Source organism: Penicillium canariense (assembly GCF_028826845.1).
Source record: "Penicillium canariense strain IBT 26290 chromosome Unknown utg000003l_segment0_segment0, whole genome shotgun sequence".
NCBI lineage: Eukaryota > Fungi > Ascomycota > Eurotiomycetes > Eurotiales > Aspergillaceae > Penicillium > Penicillium canariense.
In genome coordinates, this window is record NW_026622730.1 from 3,756,522 (window position 1) to 3,773,240 (window position 16,719).

The following is a 16,719-nucleotide window of genomic DNA, read 5'->3' on the forward strand; positions in this document are numbered from 1 at the left end:
TTTTTGTACCGCATGCAAGTCCGACAGTATACACCGGCACACCTGCACGCTAGCAGGCGCCCGACCACCGAGACGAAGGAGGCTGACCATGACTCGTCCCTCCGTGTTGGACTAGGGGATGCCTCCTTTGGTGCACCATGGACTGACAATGCTGATTGGACCGCGGCGTGGCAACGCGGTTCCACCAGGGATCGCAGTGGAGCCGCCGCAGGAGCTACTGGGGAAACCCTCACTGGTGGAGTCGCGCGCACGGTGAGACACCGCCCCTCTCCTCTCCGTGCGGTTGGTTCGATGGGACTCCCCAGCCTCCTGGCACGGGCGATACGGGGTACATACTACTTATCCTGGGTATACTGGGTATACTGGGTATACTACTGTATACTTGGCCCCGAGACGTCCCCATCTCATCCCCCCTGCCAACCTTCCACTCAGCTATCCCCCGCCAAACTGAAAGGCAAGGATCGGCTGATCATCCCGGACGATCAGGTTCCAGGATGCCGTACTTCATCCAGACCCTGGATAGTCACGACGATCATCCTGACTCCCCAACCCCGACGGCCCTGGGATTTGGGATTTGAAAAATCCTCTCGCAGCCCCGTGGCGATGGCCTGCAGCAGAGGCGGTCCTGGTCTTCTCGTGCGTCGGGCCACGCCGCTCACTAGCTGGCCTAAGAGGCTGCGAGATGCTAAGAAACACTAACGCCGCCTAGTAAGCGAACACAACAGCCCCACCACTGCGCCCGATCTGAGACACCGGAAAAACGGAAATTTGGGCAATTCTCGGGGATGTCCTCCGTATGGAGTACATATGATATCAACGACACTGTCACGTTGCGTGATGCATCTCATGGGCCCTCAACCGTGCCTCGACCCTCATTGCTCGAGAACATGACATCGTCTGGTTCCAGGTCCACCGCCTTCTTGCCTCCTCGGCGCTTGACCACTTCTCGCTTCCAATTGCCCCCCATCGTTGTCAGACGAACTTGGAACCAGCGGCCCGTGTCCGCTCTTCTCACACTGCCCTGACTAGTAAGTGGTGCACTAACTGCTTACGGTGTAAGACGCCTGAAATTAGCAGAATACGGCCATCAAAGTCCGTGCTAGCGCCGCCCAATGCGACCGTCCATTGCCACCCCTCCCACGGACGCAGACTCGGCCCTTACCGCACCACTCACGGGGTCAAGGATGCTCTGAATCACCTGCCGGGGCCCTAAAAAAACCCCACCGGACAACGGAAATGAAGCCGAAAATAGATTGAATTCGCCTTTGTTGGCCTCGTGGCTTCCGGGGAAGTCCATCCAATCACCGGATTGGCCATCCTGGCTCAAGGGTGGTGCTGTATTGAGTTGGGCCAACGCAGGAACCAACGCTTGGCACTCTTAGGTGGGATCGAAATGGTTTTCCAGACAATCCTGGGTTCGAAGGGGGCCATGTGTGATCCTTGTTCCATTTCATAGCCTCATCTCCTCCTAGAAGCGATACTTCCAGGGGCTCTAACACTACTACCCTCTTGGCGGTTTGGGGTTGATGCCGGGTCCCTGTGATCTAACTTCGACCCTTTAGGTTCACGTGGACCCTGGCAACTCGATTCATCCCATCTACGGAGTATCCCGTTGTCACCTACTCTCGGCCCCTGTGGTCCAGGCCAGTAGTAATGAGGTCCCTGTTTGGTGAAAAAAACCGGGCGTTAAGGCGGAAAATTAATTAATGATTGTGATCCTCTCTCTCTCTACGTAGTGCCCATTTTTAGATGCGAGAGACATGCGGCGGGTTCGGCCCCGGGTCCTCTCCCTAAATAGATCGCACTGACCACAGCCCTAAGACAGCTGTCTGAGGCGGCACTGAAGCGATCGCCAAGAACAGGACCAAAAGAGAAACCAAGTGCTAAATTCTGGCACCCTCTCCCCTCCAACATCACCATCTTCCCGATCCCCAGGGAATGAAGATAGCAACTAATGGGACAAAACAAGGAGAAGAGGGGGATTCTTCCCCACCCCCTAAATATCAACCTCAGCAGGCCCTGACAACGCGATGTTCACCTTCTTCGTCACACTGTGCCGCGCTGCGTCAAACTCCACCCCGCGCTTCTGCTTCGGCGGGCGATTCTGCCCCAGCACAGTCACGGACTCAATCACCACATTAGCCGAATACCCGAATTGACCGCGGATAGTGAGGTGGCCACGACGATACTCGAACTCGATCTGGGAGCTGCGATCGGTCTGCAGCGACTCGCCGTCATCCAGGTACAGCGAACCGGAGGCATAGTCGCTCAGGTTCGGCGCCACTAAGATCTCGAAGCCACGGCGGCGCAGCTCGGTCGTGGTCATGGCGCTCGTTGCGCGCAGGGGGATCACGCTGCCGCCGCGGATGTGGATCGGGATCTCGGTGATGCCGATGTTGGACAGGTGCACGGGAGCGCCGTGGCCGCGGACGGTGGCGCCGCTGTGCCAGTCGTAGAAGATGTCGTTGGGGAAGTAGGCGTCCACCGAGGTTTGCCCGACGTCCTGGACGGGTGAGATCAGCAGCGCGTCGCCGTAGAAGAACTGCGCTTCGTTGGCGAAGGTGTTTGCGTCGGAGGGGTACACGTAGAAGAGCGGCTGTAGGAAAGGCTCGCCGGTCTGCGTCTGCTGGTGGAACGCCGTGTACAGGTAGTCCAGTAGCCGGTAGCGGATCTCGATGATCTTGCGCGCGGCGTCGGCGACGGTCGGCCACCGATAGAACTCCTGTGGGATCGAGGAGATCTCGTTGTGGTTGCGGTAGAATGGGTAGAAGGCGCCCAGGGTGGCCCAGCGTGCACAGAGCTCCTCGGTCGTGTTGCCGCCAAAGCCACAGACGTCCGAGCCGACCATGGGAATCTGGAAGATCGAGGCGAAGGCGAGCATCTGCGCAATGGAGGTGCGGTACTTGTCCCATTGGCTGAGATTGTCGCCAAGCCTGGTCGTGTGAGGGTTAGAAGAAGTGCGTGGAATGGGAGAGGAGCCGGTATGGACTTACCAGTGGCCGACATGAGCACCTGCACCGGCGAAGGTGCTACGAGTAATCACCAGAGGACGCACTTTCGGGCGGCGCTGGATCATGGCCTCACGAGAGGCAGAGCTCATCACTGATCTCCGCGTCAGCATGCATGGATGCCCAACATTATGTAGGAAAACACCGCATCTCCCCCAAGCTGGACATTACTCACTGGTTCCATAAAGGTTATGAGTGTCGTACTCCACATATGAATCATCCCCAGCATGCACAAGATCCGTATCAATGGTCTTGTTGCTCAGCGACCCAGCCGCATTAGCAATCTGATACGGTGGCGACAGGAGGTTCCGATCAGGCAAGCCCGCCTTGCTGCCCTTACCCCTACGGGCTTTGACAGTGTCAGAACGCTTGGCAGCTGGCGACGTCTTGGGCTGGAAGTCAGACGGGAAACCGGGCAGCGGGCGCGGCGACGAATCGCGGACGGCCGGAGCAGCGGGGGGCAGGTCGTTGTCCTTTGCGTACGCGGCGGGGTCCTCGCAGGGCCAGGGGCAGAAGTTGGCGGCCTCGTTCATGTCGATCCATAGGCCGTCGATGTCAACACCGCCGTCCGCGGAGAAGAACCGGCTGAATTCATCGTTCCACCAGTCTTGCGTGCCCGGGTGGAACCAGTCGGGGTAGACGGTGACACCGGGCCAGACGGCGCCTGTACGTAATGGTGAGAAGGAACCTGGGGACGAGGGCTGTGTGAATGAGGAGAGAGCTTACCTTGATAGAGGTCATCGCCGCGGGTGAGGAAGACGCCTGCTTCTTTACCTCGATTGGCAGCTCCGTTGTCTGTCCACATCGATGTCAGTGTCCTCCAAAGAGCTGCTTTGGCAAGAGGAGCAGGGTATACTGACCGCTGTCACTAACAGCTGGATCCACCATGACAATATAGTGCTGGTTATGCTTGTGCAGATGATCAACCAACTCACGCATCTTGTCTATCGGGAACCGCTGCGGATCCAGAGTAAACACACGACGGCCATACATGTAGTCGATATCCGTCCACATAGTCTCTAACGGAATGCGAGCAAGGCTGTAATTGTAAACCGCCTCGGCAACATCATAGACATCACGGTATCCATAGCGGCAGTTGTGGAACTAGAATCAACTTAGCGGGGTGACACGATCCTACAAAACCCATTCAACAAAAACATACACCAAAAGTCCAGTAGCTCTGCATCGCAGGAAGGCCCACAATCTCCGAATACTGCTTAGCCACATCCTTGGGTGTAGGGCCAGCCAAGAAGTAGAAATCAAGGACGCCACCGATGGTGTTGTACTCCAGGTACTGGCGCCCATCGTCGGTCTGATCGATCTTGATATCCATCCCATTGGAGTTCAAGAAAAACACGCCGTGCGTGCCAGCATCCCCGCGATGGTCCACATACACCGGGTGGTTGCCGTACAAGTTTGTGTTTTCCGGTATGCTGTACGCATCCCGGCTCCACAAGGTGCGCGTGTAGTTCTTCGTTGGCAGACGAAGCGAGTCGGAGTGCTCGCCCAGGCCGTAAAGGTGCGGGTCCGCCGGCAGCCAGGTCCGGAGCTTGAGGTACTGGTTCTGGAAGATCAGGCTGGTGTCCGAGGTATCAAACAGCACTTCCTGATCACGCAGCACACGGAAACTGAAAGGTTCAGGTTGATAGTCGAAGCGGATAGCAGGCTGTTTCTTGTGGTGGTCGCCGTGGGCCTGAGGCCGCGGCAGCACTGAAGTTGGGACCTGGTAGACATCCTCCTCGGCGTCGTAGATGACAACGTGCAGGCGGTCGTCTGGATAGGGTTAAGATAAGCTTATCCGTATCTGGTCAGGGGGTGGACATGGTTATACGAACCGGTCTGGTACTCCACGAGCAGCTTCAGGTTCTCCAAGTCGGTGCCGTAGCAGTTACAGGGGTCGCCCGCGAGAGTGAGATCTGCCGTCAGAGACTGGCCTTGCTCATTGATGTTTACAGCTTTGTAGCTAGGACAATCGTCCGGGCTGCCAGCCCGGGGTCCGAGGACCGCGGCTCCCACAAAGGGGGCGAAGAGGAGCAGTGATCCCCGCATGTTGAGAAAATCGCCTGGAAAAGCGGTTGAATGCACAACAAGGGGGAAGAAGAGTGGGGAATGTGACGGGTTTTAAATCGGACCTGTGGCGATTCAGAGGTTGGGAGGCTGGGTGGAAATGGGATGGTGTACAAGACACCGGGTGAGGGGAGAGGGGTCCGATGAATGTGCGAAAGCAAGGCGAGGAGAGCGAGATGTGGTCATACCAAGACCGGCCCAGTGAGGCCGGCTGCCCAGCTTGTGTTGGCGGTGTAGTTATCGCCATGGCCATGTTCTGCTTGTGCCACGCTCCAAAAAAGAACATGCGGAGACGCGGGCAATTATCGGACAGCATGGCTTGGCCGATCGGCAGGGTCCATCTGGGGTTGCATCCATGCTCGCGTGGGCCACCATTGGTTTGCCCAGCCTAGAGCCGAACGAGGCCGAAAACCTGACCGAGGGACAAAGCTGGTCGTCGGCGGTTGGCAGTTGCGGAGTGGTTTGGTTCGCGCGCGGCAGACTCTGCTATACTTCGGATGGCGGCTTGTGTGGGGACATTGATACGTCTCCCACTCCCAACTGCGAGAATACCCAACTCCACAGCTCGCCAGGTCCGCCCTGCCCCCTTTTCCCCCCAAAAATATCAATTGCTGCAATTGCACTTGGATCAATTGCTTTTACCACCGGTCTGGTCGAGGCATCTGAACAAAAAGGAAATTCATTTCATGGTCTCTCTATGCGCCCGGTGGGCATCTCTAGACATCATTCGTGTCGTATGTTAGAAAATTCATCATCTGAAACGCCGCTGTGATCAAAATCCCCGGGTCGAAAGATCGGTGGGCAGCCCCCCTCCCCTTTCCATCATTCCAATTCATTCATCATCAATCCTCCTAGTCCGCTTAGATCTTCTGACCAGCCGAAGCCTTCTGGACATCCTCCTCCGAGCTCATAATCTGCACCTTGATGGCGCCGGTTTTCGGGTTGGCAGCGGTCTCAAAGGCCTTGAGGGCATCCTCGAGCGCGAAGCGGTGGGTCACCAACTTGCGCAGGTCAATCACGCCATTTTGCACCAGGCGGATGGCACGCGGCCAGGTGTTGCAGTAGCGGTACTGGTACTGCAAGTCGATCTCCTGGGTGCTGAGGCGCATGAAGGGGATCGTCATCTCGTTCTTGCCGACACCGATCACAAACACCTTGCCGCCAAATTTCATGCTCCAGATGGCCGAGTTGACACTGCTCTCGACACCGGTGCACTCCAGGCACAGCTTGGGGCGCAGGGCATCCGGGCCAGAGCCCTTGCCGTCGTTCAGGGCGTTGATGATCCCCGCCGCAGACTCCTCGGCCGAGAGGCCTATCTGCACCTTGTAGGTGCGCACCTCGGGGGCCAGAGACTTGGCAAAGGCCAGGCGGCCCTCGTCAATGTCGGTGATGACAATGGGGCATGCACCGGCGGCGCGCGCGCTGAGCAGCGAGATTAGACCGATGGGACCCGCACCGGTGATGAGCAGGGGGTCGCCCAGGCGCAGCCCGCTGCGCTCGACGGCCGCCAGAGTCACACTGAGAGGCTCCAGCAGAGCCCCATTCTCATAGCTCATGTCGCCGATCTTATGGCACCAGATGGCCGGGTGAGTGACATAGCGGCGCAGAAGGCCGTCTACAGGTGGGGTGGATAGGAATGCGACGCGCTCGCAGCCGTTGTAGCGGCCCGTCAGGCAGGGCTCGCAGGCGTTGCAGATGACGTTGGGTTCGATTGCGACACGGTCGCCGGGCTTGAGAGAGGTCACATCGGGCGCGACCGCGACGATCTGACCGGCCGATTCGTGGCCGAGGATGTGGTCGCCGGTGACAATCATAGGGCCGATGCAGCCCGCGTGCCAGAAGTGCACATCGGATCTGTTCGTTGCCGATGTGGAATTAGCGATTGCCATTCAACCAAGTTTCCCCGGGTCTCGTCTGAGCCGGATGGAGTCGCCTTACCCGCAAATGCCAGTGCTGCGCACCTCGATCGTCACCTCGCCGGGCTTGAGGCCCTGGCCGCTCTGGACATCCTCTACTTTGGGGGTCGTCTCGGCAATCCACAGGTCATGCTTGGGGTTGGTATAGACACCAATGTTGGTCTTCGAGACGGTTGTAGCGGTAGACATGGTGGGGATATGGACGATTGGGACAGGGGTGGAGGGGCAGGGGAGTTAAAAAGGCTTCTACATGAGGCGTGCGCAACTACTTAAATACTCGGGCAGCAAAAGTGCAATGTGCAGGTGATCAGTAGGAGCCCACACCTTTTCCCCTTCGTGGGCGTCACACTGGCATCGACAAGAATGGAGGGGACGGAGTTACTCCAGTGACTCCATTGTAACCAACAGTGGTCCACGTCTCCCGTCGACTGGAGAAAAAAGTGGAGCGGGGGGTGGGGGGTGGAACGACTGATTTAACCGCGCGGGGTCGACCTGCCCGCCCAGTTCCTTACGAGGCAGTCCAGGCCGGTTCCAGTCCCTCCCAGCGGAGACTCTGCTGGAGTAGACCTCACTTCAACCACGTACGGACCGAATCCGATGGTCGGCTATCGGGTAAATGCAGGCCCTGGAAGTTTAAGAGACGCCCTCTCCAGCAACCTGGCTTGCAAACGGGGTATCTCATTCCCGGAGAATTCATTCTGCGCTCCTGAAAGGTCGTGTCCATTCACAGCAGAGCGACCCCTTCCAGAACCCTTCCATGGCCCTGAAGTGGCAATTCTCCGGCGGAAGCGCGTCTGGTTGATGGAGTTTTTGGTCGAGCGGCAGAGGCGGCATGGCGTTTTGCCGCAAACAGAGCAAACATCCTCGCTCGTCGTAGAGTTCTCTTGGTCTTTGGGCTGAGATAGTCGAATCGCTCATGAAGAGCAAAAGGTTCGACTGCAACGTCCCAGATTGGGGCTTTGTCTTCGATCGAGACAAGTGTGCTCGCAGCCCACGAAACACATTCTCTCCGATCAGTTCCGTAGTGAAACCCCCACCGTCACATTGCCAGGGGGCCCCGTGTATAATCCCAGGCGCCATTGACGATCAAAATCAGAACAGATTAGTAGAAGGAATAGCTTATCTGCAGCGGACAATCCCCACCGGGATTTGAACGAATCCCTTGATTAACAATATTAACAATAAGGAAATACTTATCTCCAACTTGTCGGTCTACCGTACTTTGGATGAATCTCTGGACCGAGAAAGATTCACTTAACTTGCAGATAAACGTAGGTGGTTGGGTGACACCAGCCCGGATAGAGGTCTTCCAGTAGTGATGAGGATCCTAGCAGTGCCGTGTCGTTGGCTCAAAATGCTCCGGGTCTGGGCTGGACGGAAACGTAGTGCCGACAGTAGGTAGCCCCGGGTATTTACCCGAGCTTTCATCCCAGCCAAAAGCCGACTGGGCCCTGTGTCCTGTCGAGATGCGCGGCCATTAGACTATCCGGTGACGACAAGCAGTGACACCATCTGCTTCTTACAAGGTGGGCTATTTATCCTTGGGTATATATATACCCATCCGGGTATCTAGGGATCTACTTCTTGCATGATACAGAGATGGTGAGAGGATGTCATGACGTGTGCCTGAGATGATAGATGGCAATGGAAGTCAAAAGAAGCCTGATTCACTTTTTCAGACTGGATTTGCACCAGAAAATGTAGGTACATGATAGCTTAATATTCGATCAAGGTCAAGGGTGGTTGCGGCTAGTGCTATTGCCCGTTGGGTCGGACCCAGGTACGGAGTATATAGTAGGAGCAACTGGATGGAGTAGATCCGTCACGCTCACCATCTCGCCTCCCCCTCTCTAGCCAAGCCGCCTGGAAGGGCTGCAAAACCACTGCTTCTCATTACAACATCGCGAAAACATTATTCTTCGTCTTGCAATGGCGATTGTTTACTGGCAATTCAGGCACACCGGCAGGACCATCACGTGACCCGTTCCCTGAAATTCCCGAGCCTTTAATCCGCAGATTCTGGTTCTGTCGTTGCGCAGGTAAAATCGCTATTGGACTCCCTCCGTCCCTCCACCAGCTATTCTCCCGGGTGATCTGTGCTTGGTCTCTTCAACTTCACTCCCTCCTCTGCCTCCTCGCACCCTCCAAGATGCCCGCCGCCACCCGCGCCGTCCTGCGGCAATCGCAGTTCCTGACCCGGCGCACCGTTGTCAGACATGCCTCTTCCACCTCCGAGGCCGCCAACAAGGCTAGCCAGACTGCCTCCTCCGCTGCTTCCAAGGCTCAAGAGGGTCTGTCCAAGGCTACTGCTGCCGCTGGCCCGGCTCTTTCCAATGCCGCCTCGGCCTTGCGGAAGGTTGGCGGTCCCGTTGGCAAGGTTGTGAAGTTCGTCGACTGTAAGATATCACCCGACTGCTTGGAATCCAGTTTCTCCCCTATATTGGATGGAGAGATTGTGAATTGTTGATGAAGGAGGGAATGGGCCTTCAATTGTTACGATGCGAGTCGTGCTGGGGCCTTCCAGGACCTCCTTGTTGACGAATCCAACCTCAAGAATCCATCTGGACATGACGGCATGACTGACTTTGATATTGACGATAGCTATGATCCCCCCGACGATCTACTACTCCCGCGTCGGCCTTGAGCTCGGCAAGCTGGTGTTCCGTGGCCAGAACATGACTCCTCCGTAAGTCACAAGCACACCATCTAGCCTTCTCCACTTCAGCCCCCGGATCTAACATCCTGCCTATCTTGTCCAGCAACATGGCCACTTTCCAGTCATACTTCCAGCCTCTGATCAACGTCGCCCGCAACCCTGCCGCTATCAAGAACCTCAGCATCCCCTCTCCCCAGCGCTTCCTGACCCGGGTCCGCAACGCCAACGCCAAGGAGATCGCCCTGGTCGGTGTCACCGCCGCCGAGGTCATCGGTTTCTTCACCGTCGGCGAGATGATTGGCCGCATGAACATCGTCGGCTACCGAGGCGAGGCTGCACACCACTAGAGTTGGAAAATACTTGTGCTTTCTTTAATTAACCAACCCTTTCTTTTCCCTATGTGATCCTCCCCTTATCTCCGCCGCGTGCTGTGCTCTGTATGATAGACGATGGAATATAAACTGTTGTCTGAGATAGAATCATTTTCTTTGCAATTCATTTGAGCCTGGTTTTCCGGGTATTGTGACACAAACTTTCCCTACCGTATTCTGATTGGTGTTGCGCTGTAGCAGTCGTGCAATAGCACATCTTCCACCCTCCAATTTCGTATGGTAGGGTCAATTATGGAAGAAATGCAACCGGCATTTACTTCCTCTGGGGATTGAACTATCAATCCTGGGTTCCAGCCCCCATCACCCTGGTGCATCTCGTATATTTTCTGGCATCGCGGGCGTTCTGCGCGGTGATCGGCTGTGGCTGCCGGACAACGCTGATTGGTCCGGATGGAGATGCGGGTCCCTTTTTTTTCTGCCAAAATATTAAAGTCCAAGGCTCAAAAGTTCCAAGACGAAGTCCGATCTACCTGCCACAAAATCACCCATCCAGCATGGATGCTTTCAGACTGTTGACTCGGTCAACCAGATTCAAGTCGGCCGCTGCGCCGGGCACAGAGCCCGCTGCCCCCCTGCCCTCGACGGGCAAGGCGGCGAATCCGCAGCTTTTCCGCACCGCCGAGGGCGAGAAGCTCGAGGCGGCGAAGAATAGGAAGAAGAGGAAGAGAGCCGCGGCCGTCGACGACGAAGAGGCCGGAGATGATGCCGCCGAGCTGGACTTTTTCCAGTCCTCCAAGCGCTCTTCCGCAGCAAAGGCGGAGGCATCTGCACCGTCCAAGAGCGACCAGGACCAGACGTCTGACCAAGACGATGGATCCGATGAAGATGATGAAATGGATGAAGTCGAGCGTCGCACTATTTTGAACTCGCATAAGATCAAGGTGACTGATCTGCGTGACCTGGACGTGATCCAGCCCCAGCCTCCCATCACCAAAGAATCTAAAAAGAAAAAGAAGAAGCAAAAGAAAGAGGAGACACCCGTACTCAGCAAAAAGGAACAGAAGCGCGCGCGGCGCATGTACCCCCAGCCGCTGACCTCGTTCAAGGAGCTGCGTACGAGGTACAAGATCTCTCGGCGACTGGCTGAGAATGTTGCGGAGCAGGGATTCACAGTGCCTACGGAAGTGCAATTGGGAACTTTGCCTCTTTTGCTGGGCGATTCTTGCGTTTCCTCGAAGACTACTGAGGAACCGGATTTGCTGGTTGTCGCGCCAACTGGTAGCGGAAAGACGCTGTCGTTTTTGATCCCGGTGATTAACAAGATTGTTCGGCACCATCACTCCTCGCAATCTGATGAGCATGGCATTTTGTCGATTGTTGTTGCGCCGACCAAGGAGCTGGCAAGTCAGATTGTCAACGAAGGCCGGAAATTGGTGGCGGGTACTGGTGTCAAAATCACTTTGATGAAAAAGGGTATGCGCGTGGTGGAACGCGAGGACGAAGGCGAGGCAAATGTCCTCGACGAGGACAGCGAGGCATCAAGGTCAGACGACGAGGAAGACGACGACAAGCCGAAGAAGGCCCGTAGCAATGCTCCGGTCACCAAGAGTGATATCCTGGTCACTACACCCCTTCAGCTTGTGAACGCCCTATCCGCCCACCAGACAACCACCATGGCAAGATTGCCCCTTGTGCGAAGCTTGGTTCTCGATGAAGCCGATGTGCTACTTGACCCGCTTTTCCGCGAGCAGACTCTCGGCATTTGGCGCTCATGCGTCCACCCCGATCTGCGCGTGAGCCTCTGGTCTGCGACGATGGGCTCCAACATCGATGATATCACCCGGTCGACAATCAAAGAGCGACAAGACGACATCGGGCAGACAACACAACACCCACTCGTTCGTCTCGTCGTCGGTCTCAAAGACTCCGCAATCCCCAATATCGAGCACAAACTCGTTTACGCCGCCACTGAGCAAGGCAAGCTCCTCGGCCTGCGTCAACTCCTCCGCCCAACTGCCGCCACGGCGTCTGACGTCCGCCTGCGTCCTCCATTCCTCATTTTCACGCAAACCATCCCCCGTGCCATCGCCCTCCACTCCGAGCTGAAATACGACATACCGGCCGAAGCCGGCGGGTCCTCGCGTATCGCCGTCCTGCACTCCGACCTGTCCGACAGCCAGCGCTCCGAAATCATGCGGGACTTCCGCAAGGGCGAGATCTGGATCCTGGTGACAACCGACCTGCTTGCCCGTGGCGTGGACTTCCGCGGCATCAACGGCGTCGTAAACTACGATATCCCCAACTCCGCCGCCGTCTATGTGCACCGAGTGGGCCGGACCGGTCGTGCAGGCCGCGCGGGCGGTATCGCCGTTACGTACTACACGAAGGAAGATATTCCCTACGTCAAGAGTATCGCCAACATTATCGACGTCAGCGAGAAGCTGCGCGGCACCGAGGGCAAAAAGTCGATCCAGAGGTGGCTGCTTGACTCGCTTCCGGACCTGAGCAAGAACGATAAGAAGGAGCTCAAGAAGCATGGTGTCAAGGCGCGGCAGGTGTCGAAGCAGCTGGGCAAGGATAAGGAGGGTGAGGGCAAAGGTATGCGTGGGACCAGGATTAGTACCAAGAGTGGGTTTGAGAGGCGCATGGAGAACCGCAAGAAGGGGGCTATTGAGGCGAGTCGCAACCGCAAGGCGAATGCTTCTCGGGGAGCTGAGGAGAGTGATAATGGTAGTTGGAAGGGGTTGGAGGATTAGATGTAGATGCTTGTGGATGTATTCTGTACTGGACTCTGGACTATGAAACTATGAACTAGAAGCTAAATAATCATCACCACGTGAACGCATTCAATCATGAAAATGGGATCATTCTTCCAAGATATCCGCCCTCACCCCGATTTCCCCTGACCTTCACCTTCAGCCTGGCCGGAACTCTGCTGCGGTGGAGGCGGCGGCTCCTCCGCCGGCCTCCTCACCATCCGGACAGGCACAAATGCGCAATCAAGCTTCCCCTGTTCCTCCAATATAGCGCCACATTCGTCCCCATCGCCATCAAAATACAGCGCCCACTCCCCTTCACTCTCTTCGACCGCCACAAAGTTCTTACTCCCCTCAAGGGTAATCACCCGTTCATCCTCCGTCCAGTCCCATGGCCCGACAATATGTGCCACGCTCTGCGTACGATTCCCATACTTCAGCTCATGGGTATTCTCATCGGCGAAGATCCAGTTGAGCAGGGGTGGGTTGGCGGACACGTAGGTGGGCAGGCCGAGCCCCCGGTCGAGGTGCTTGGTTTCGTCGAGTTCCGGGTATTCAATGTAGAAGGCGAGGGCTGTGAAGGCAGGAATTGAACGGTCTGTGGGGTTGGGATGGTCCAGGTAGATCTGCGGAGGGGTAATGGTTCGTATGGAACTATTGCAAACATCGGGGTGTGTAGTTGTTGCAGATTATAGATGCTTACCTTGTCATTCCGTACGACTAGTCTTCGCCCATTGACGTCCCGATCATCATCTGTCTCGCCGTCACATTCGACGTCAATGTTGAATTTGGCCAGTCGCCTCGCATCTTCCTTGCGCTGGTTCGATTTGCGCTGCTCGCTGACCCCGAACGCCACGCCCGTGACAGTCGGGATCGATGTGAGGGCTAAGAGGCCGATGACCATTGTTGTTGAGCCCGGGTATTTTCCGCCAGGTATATATGCGTTTGCTTTGGAGTTTTGCTTTTGCGCAAAGGGGTATGAGTGCTGGTAGGGTCTTCAAGTTTATAGTGACTTGCGATTCTTCGGTGGTGGCCTATGCATCTCAACCTGGGGGTAAAGTGAAATTTCGCAGATCTGCAGGAGTACCCATGAGGAAGGCAGGTAGAATCATGGAGAGTATTTCGACTGGATGTGTGTCATTTGAATATCCAAGTCATTTTTTGGCGTCGAGAGGGATGCCATGGATCGACGTCATTGCCCCACACGTGATGGTGCTCGTGCGCACGCTCTTTCCTTTTCGTTACATTCTTCACAGAACACCCATCAGTCGGCGACTTACTCCATGTTTAACTGCCAGACATGAACAGTTCAGGAGAATAATGAATATCTTGAATCTAATAATGACCTGTGCTCTATGTCTAGGGTCTTGCTAATCTATCGTGTATCGTCTATTCGTGGTCTCATTTTGCAATGACAGCAGGTTGGTCAACCCAGGGTGCCGTCATTGTCAAACCTTCTCGCTCCAACCCCAAATGGACCACCAGCACTTGACAGCTAGCGCATTGCCGTCTGCACTCTCCCAGTCATCGTACCCGGTCTCCTCACCCTCTTCAACGACAGCCAGGCCCAGATCAGTCATGCGCTGCCGGAACTCGTGGACCTGAGGTAGATAGGCATCACGCAGCGGCATTTCCGCGACAACGCGGGCGTTCAAGCCCTTGCTCAGCCAGGGTGCGATGGTGTCTACCAGCCACTTGGGGTGATTGGGTGAGTATAGCGGATCCGCGGCGAGGATCACGTCGAACCGCTCTTCCGCGGCGGGAGGTGGTGTTGGCGTTTCAGACCAGTCCAGCACGCCTGTTGTCACGGTTGCCCCTGTTTTGTTCAGGAGCTCAACATTTAGAGCGGTATTGTGGGCCAGGTTCGGCACGATCTCGGGGAGATCGGTCAGGTGGACGGTGGCCCCCCTGCCCTTCAAAGCTGCAAAGGACAGTCCAACAAGACCAGTACCTGAACCGAGTTCAAGAGCTCTGACTGGCTTGTTCCGGGATGATGTGGTCGACCGATCAGTCGAACCCACAGGGACGAGCTCAGGCGGGGACTCGAGCAGTTCGTGCAGCCGACGGGAGAGGAGGTAGGACGACACCCAAGTCTTCATGCCCAGGTTATCTGCGGTCAGAGACGGTTCGTGCAAGGTGAGCGTATAATCCTCCCCGGAGGACGTGGGGATATTGAAGATGCGCGACATGGCCGGCATAGCTACGCAGCAGGGAAGCGCTGTCAGCGAGACTACAACAGCAGATATTCGAAACAGAAGCAACCCTTACCAGCACGGCCAGATCGCTCGCTCAAGCGAGCACCAGCGGCATCCCACACGGCCTCCCGCAATTCCTCCGTCTCCAGCCAGGACAGCGGGCTCGAGATAATCTGAGTGAGATACCTCGTCAACCCCGCCGGGTGCACCGCGGGGCCCTTCACAGCCTCCGCACTGGTGCCAAACGCACGCGGTTGCAGGGCCAACAAGGCCAGGGCCTTGATGAGATCAGTCCCCGAGGGCTTCTGGTAGATCTGGGGCAGGTCGAACACTGTGGCGGTTGTCATTCCTTATCAGTTCCACTATCTCGGTGGACCGGGGAGGGTGCAGATCGTAGGCTTACCATGAAGTGGCTCCTCGACCGTGGTACTGATCATGGTAGGCGGGATGCCCAAATTGGGTACTCTAGGGGCTCTGGTGGACAAGAAGCCTGCCTGGCAGCAGGACAATCAGGCGACAGAAGGATTTATCTGCGGAGCCAGCCCCGTGAAGCCCGCCGGCACGCAGGAAAAAGAAAATTCCCAATGGGGTAAGGTTGGCTCCGGTTCCGCGGCTCGTGGTGTGGCCTGCGTATTCAGGCATCAAGGTACACGCTGACGAGGAGTGTGAGGCATTGGAGAACGTCTGATGTGTTTTCGACTTCAATAGTGTCGGGGCTCATAGATCATAGCCGGAGAGTAGTTGCAGAGAAGCTAGGAGCTGGTCACAATTACACCGACGGTCCTTCTGACACCAAGAAATCTCCATTATACCAAAACGAGCAAAGATGCCTGCAAAAAACAAACGAGAGTGGTATCTATCGTTAATCACATATTAAAACCTGAACCGAAACGCCCTGGCTCAATGCTGTTCGAATGGTTTGGATTTAGTTCAATGTGGCCTTGAACCCTTGGTAGGCCTGCTCAATATCAAAAGCAAGTTCCCGGGCTTGATCCTCACTAAGCTCTTCCGTCGCCCGCATTTGATTCAGCGCAATCAACCACTGGATGATCTTGCCACGATTCTCAAATTCTCCAGCTGTCACTTTATTGACTGACTGGATCACCTCCGACAGCAGTGGATGCAGCGCATCCTTCGAGACCATGTTCAGCTTCAATGCGTCGAGGAACGTGATAAAGTTTTCCGTTGCAGCCAAGATGAGACTACCCGATGCACCAGTTGCACTCCCCGACGCTCCCGAATTTGCCGCAGGTGCACCGTGTGAAGCCTGCTCGACGGTTGCGGGGAGACCGATGCGGAGTCGTTCGGTTGCGCGAGGACACTCCAACTACGCCAGAGGTGAGCCACAGGCAATGAGGATGTGGGGATAACTCCAGTATACGTACATCCCAAGTTCTCTTAAATGTTTCCAAATCCACAAATTCCCGTGACACAGATTCATCACCCAGACTGGATTTGTATTGCTTCAGAAGCCTCGTGCATGTTTCGGTGTATTCCGCCTCCGTGACCACGTCCTTGATGTAGGCCTTTTCAAGTCCGTCGAGGGTGATAATGATACTGTAGATCTCGGCAAGTGATTCATAAAGATCGCGTTCGCCCGAGCTGGAAACCAGTTTCACTTCCTAGGGTCAGTCAGCCTGGGGAACCCCACGTTCCTGCCACCGAGCATACCTCATCGAGATTGATTGAGGCCGATCGTGCCGGGTTTGGCGTGTAGCTGTAGGGAGTTGGGGCATATGATAACGGGCGTTGTGAGTACATCTTCAACCACGATACAATGGAAAGACAA

The 16,719-nt window shown here is 56.0% G+C and overlaps 8 protein-coding genes across 8 annotated transcripts; 3 read left to right on the top strand and 5 right to left on the bottom strand.

The window, feature by feature from the left end:
• Positions 1-12: 12 nt before the first annotated feature.
• On the top strand, positions 13-699 carry N7482_006220 (uncharacterized protein; the record flags this gene model as incomplete). Its single annotated transcript, XM_056688345.1, has 1 exon — positions 13-699. One exon carries the CDS (start codon positions 13-15, stop codon positions 697-699), a length of 687 nt encoding a protein of 228 aa, XP_056543900.1.
• A 1,297-nt stretch (positions 700-1,996) lies between these two features.
• agdC (putative alpha-glucosidase) lies at positions 1,997-5,057 on the bottom strand (the record flags this gene model as incomplete). Its single annotated transcript, XM_056688346.1, has 7 exons — positions 1,997-2,933; positions 2,994-3,102; positions 3,184-3,672; positions 3,735-3,803; positions 3,869-4,112; positions 4,171-4,781; positions 4,844-5,057. 7 exons carry the CDS (start codon positions 5,055-5,057, stop codon positions 1,997-1,999), a joined length of 2,673 nt encoding a protein of 890 aa, XP_056543901.1.
• An 878-nt stretch (positions 5,058-5,935) lies between these two features.
• On the bottom strand, positions 5,936-7,180 carry N7482_006222 (NAD(P)-dependent alcohol dehydrogenase; the record flags this gene model as incomplete). The annotated part of the gene is made up of 2 exons (XM_056688347.1): positions 5,936-6,929; positions 7,014-7,180. The coding sequence occupies 2 exons, from the start codon at positions 7,178-7,180 to the stop codon at positions 5,936-5,938; spliced, it is 1,161 nt and encodes a 386-aa protein (XP_056543902.1).
• A 1,960-nt stretch (positions 7,181-9,140) lies between these two features.
• On the top strand, positions 9,141-9,994 carry N7482_006223 (F1F0 ATP synthase subunit g; the record flags this gene model as incomplete). Its single annotated transcript, XM_056688348.1, has 3 exons — positions 9,141-9,387; positions 9,593-9,677; positions 9,751-9,994. The coding sequence occupies 3 exons, from the start codon at positions 9,141-9,143 to the stop codon at positions 9,992-9,994; spliced, it is 576 nt and encodes a 191-aa protein (XP_056543903.1).
• Positions 9,995-10,533: 539 nt separating this feature from the next.
• Positions 10,534-12,735, top strand: rok1 (RNA-dependent ATPase ROK1; the record flags this gene model as incomplete). The annotated part of the gene is made up of 1 exon (XM_056688349.1): positions 10,534-12,735. One exon carries the CDS (start codon positions 10,534-10,536, stop codon positions 12,733-12,735), a length of 2,202 nt encoding a protein of 733 aa, XP_056543904.1.
• A 131-nt stretch (positions 12,736-12,866) lies between these two features.
• N7482_006225 (uncharacterized protein) lies at positions 12,867-13,639 on the bottom strand (the record flags this gene model as incomplete). Its single annotated transcript, XM_056688350.1, has 2 exons — positions 12,867-13,361; positions 13,439-13,639. 2 exons carry the CDS (start codon positions 13,637-13,639, stop codon positions 12,867-12,869), a joined length of 696 nt encoding a protein of 231 aa, XP_056543905.1.
• A 544-nt stretch (positions 13,640-14,183) lies between these two features.
• On the bottom strand, positions 14,184-15,367 carry N7482_006226 (S-adenosylmethionine-dependent methyltransferase; the record flags this gene model as incomplete). The annotated part of the gene is made up of 3 exons (XM_056688351.1): positions 14,184-14,935; positions 15,004-15,261; positions 15,334-15,367. The coding sequence occupies 3 exons, from the start codon at positions 15,365-15,367 to the stop codon at positions 14,184-14,186; spliced, it is 1,044 nt and encodes a 347-aa protein (XP_056543906.1).
• A 488-nt stretch (positions 15,368-15,855) lies between these two features.
• Positions 15,856-16,691, bottom strand: N7482_006227 (ESCRT-I subunit protein VPS28; the record flags this gene model as incomplete). Its single annotated transcript, XM_056688352.1, has 3 exons — positions 15,856-16,251; positions 16,316-16,552; positions 16,602-16,691. 3 exons carry the CDS (start codon positions 16,689-16,691, stop codon positions 15,856-15,858), a joined length of 723 nt encoding a protein of 240 aa, XP_056543907.1.
• Between the last annotated feature and the right edge of the window lie 28 nt (positions 16,692-16,719).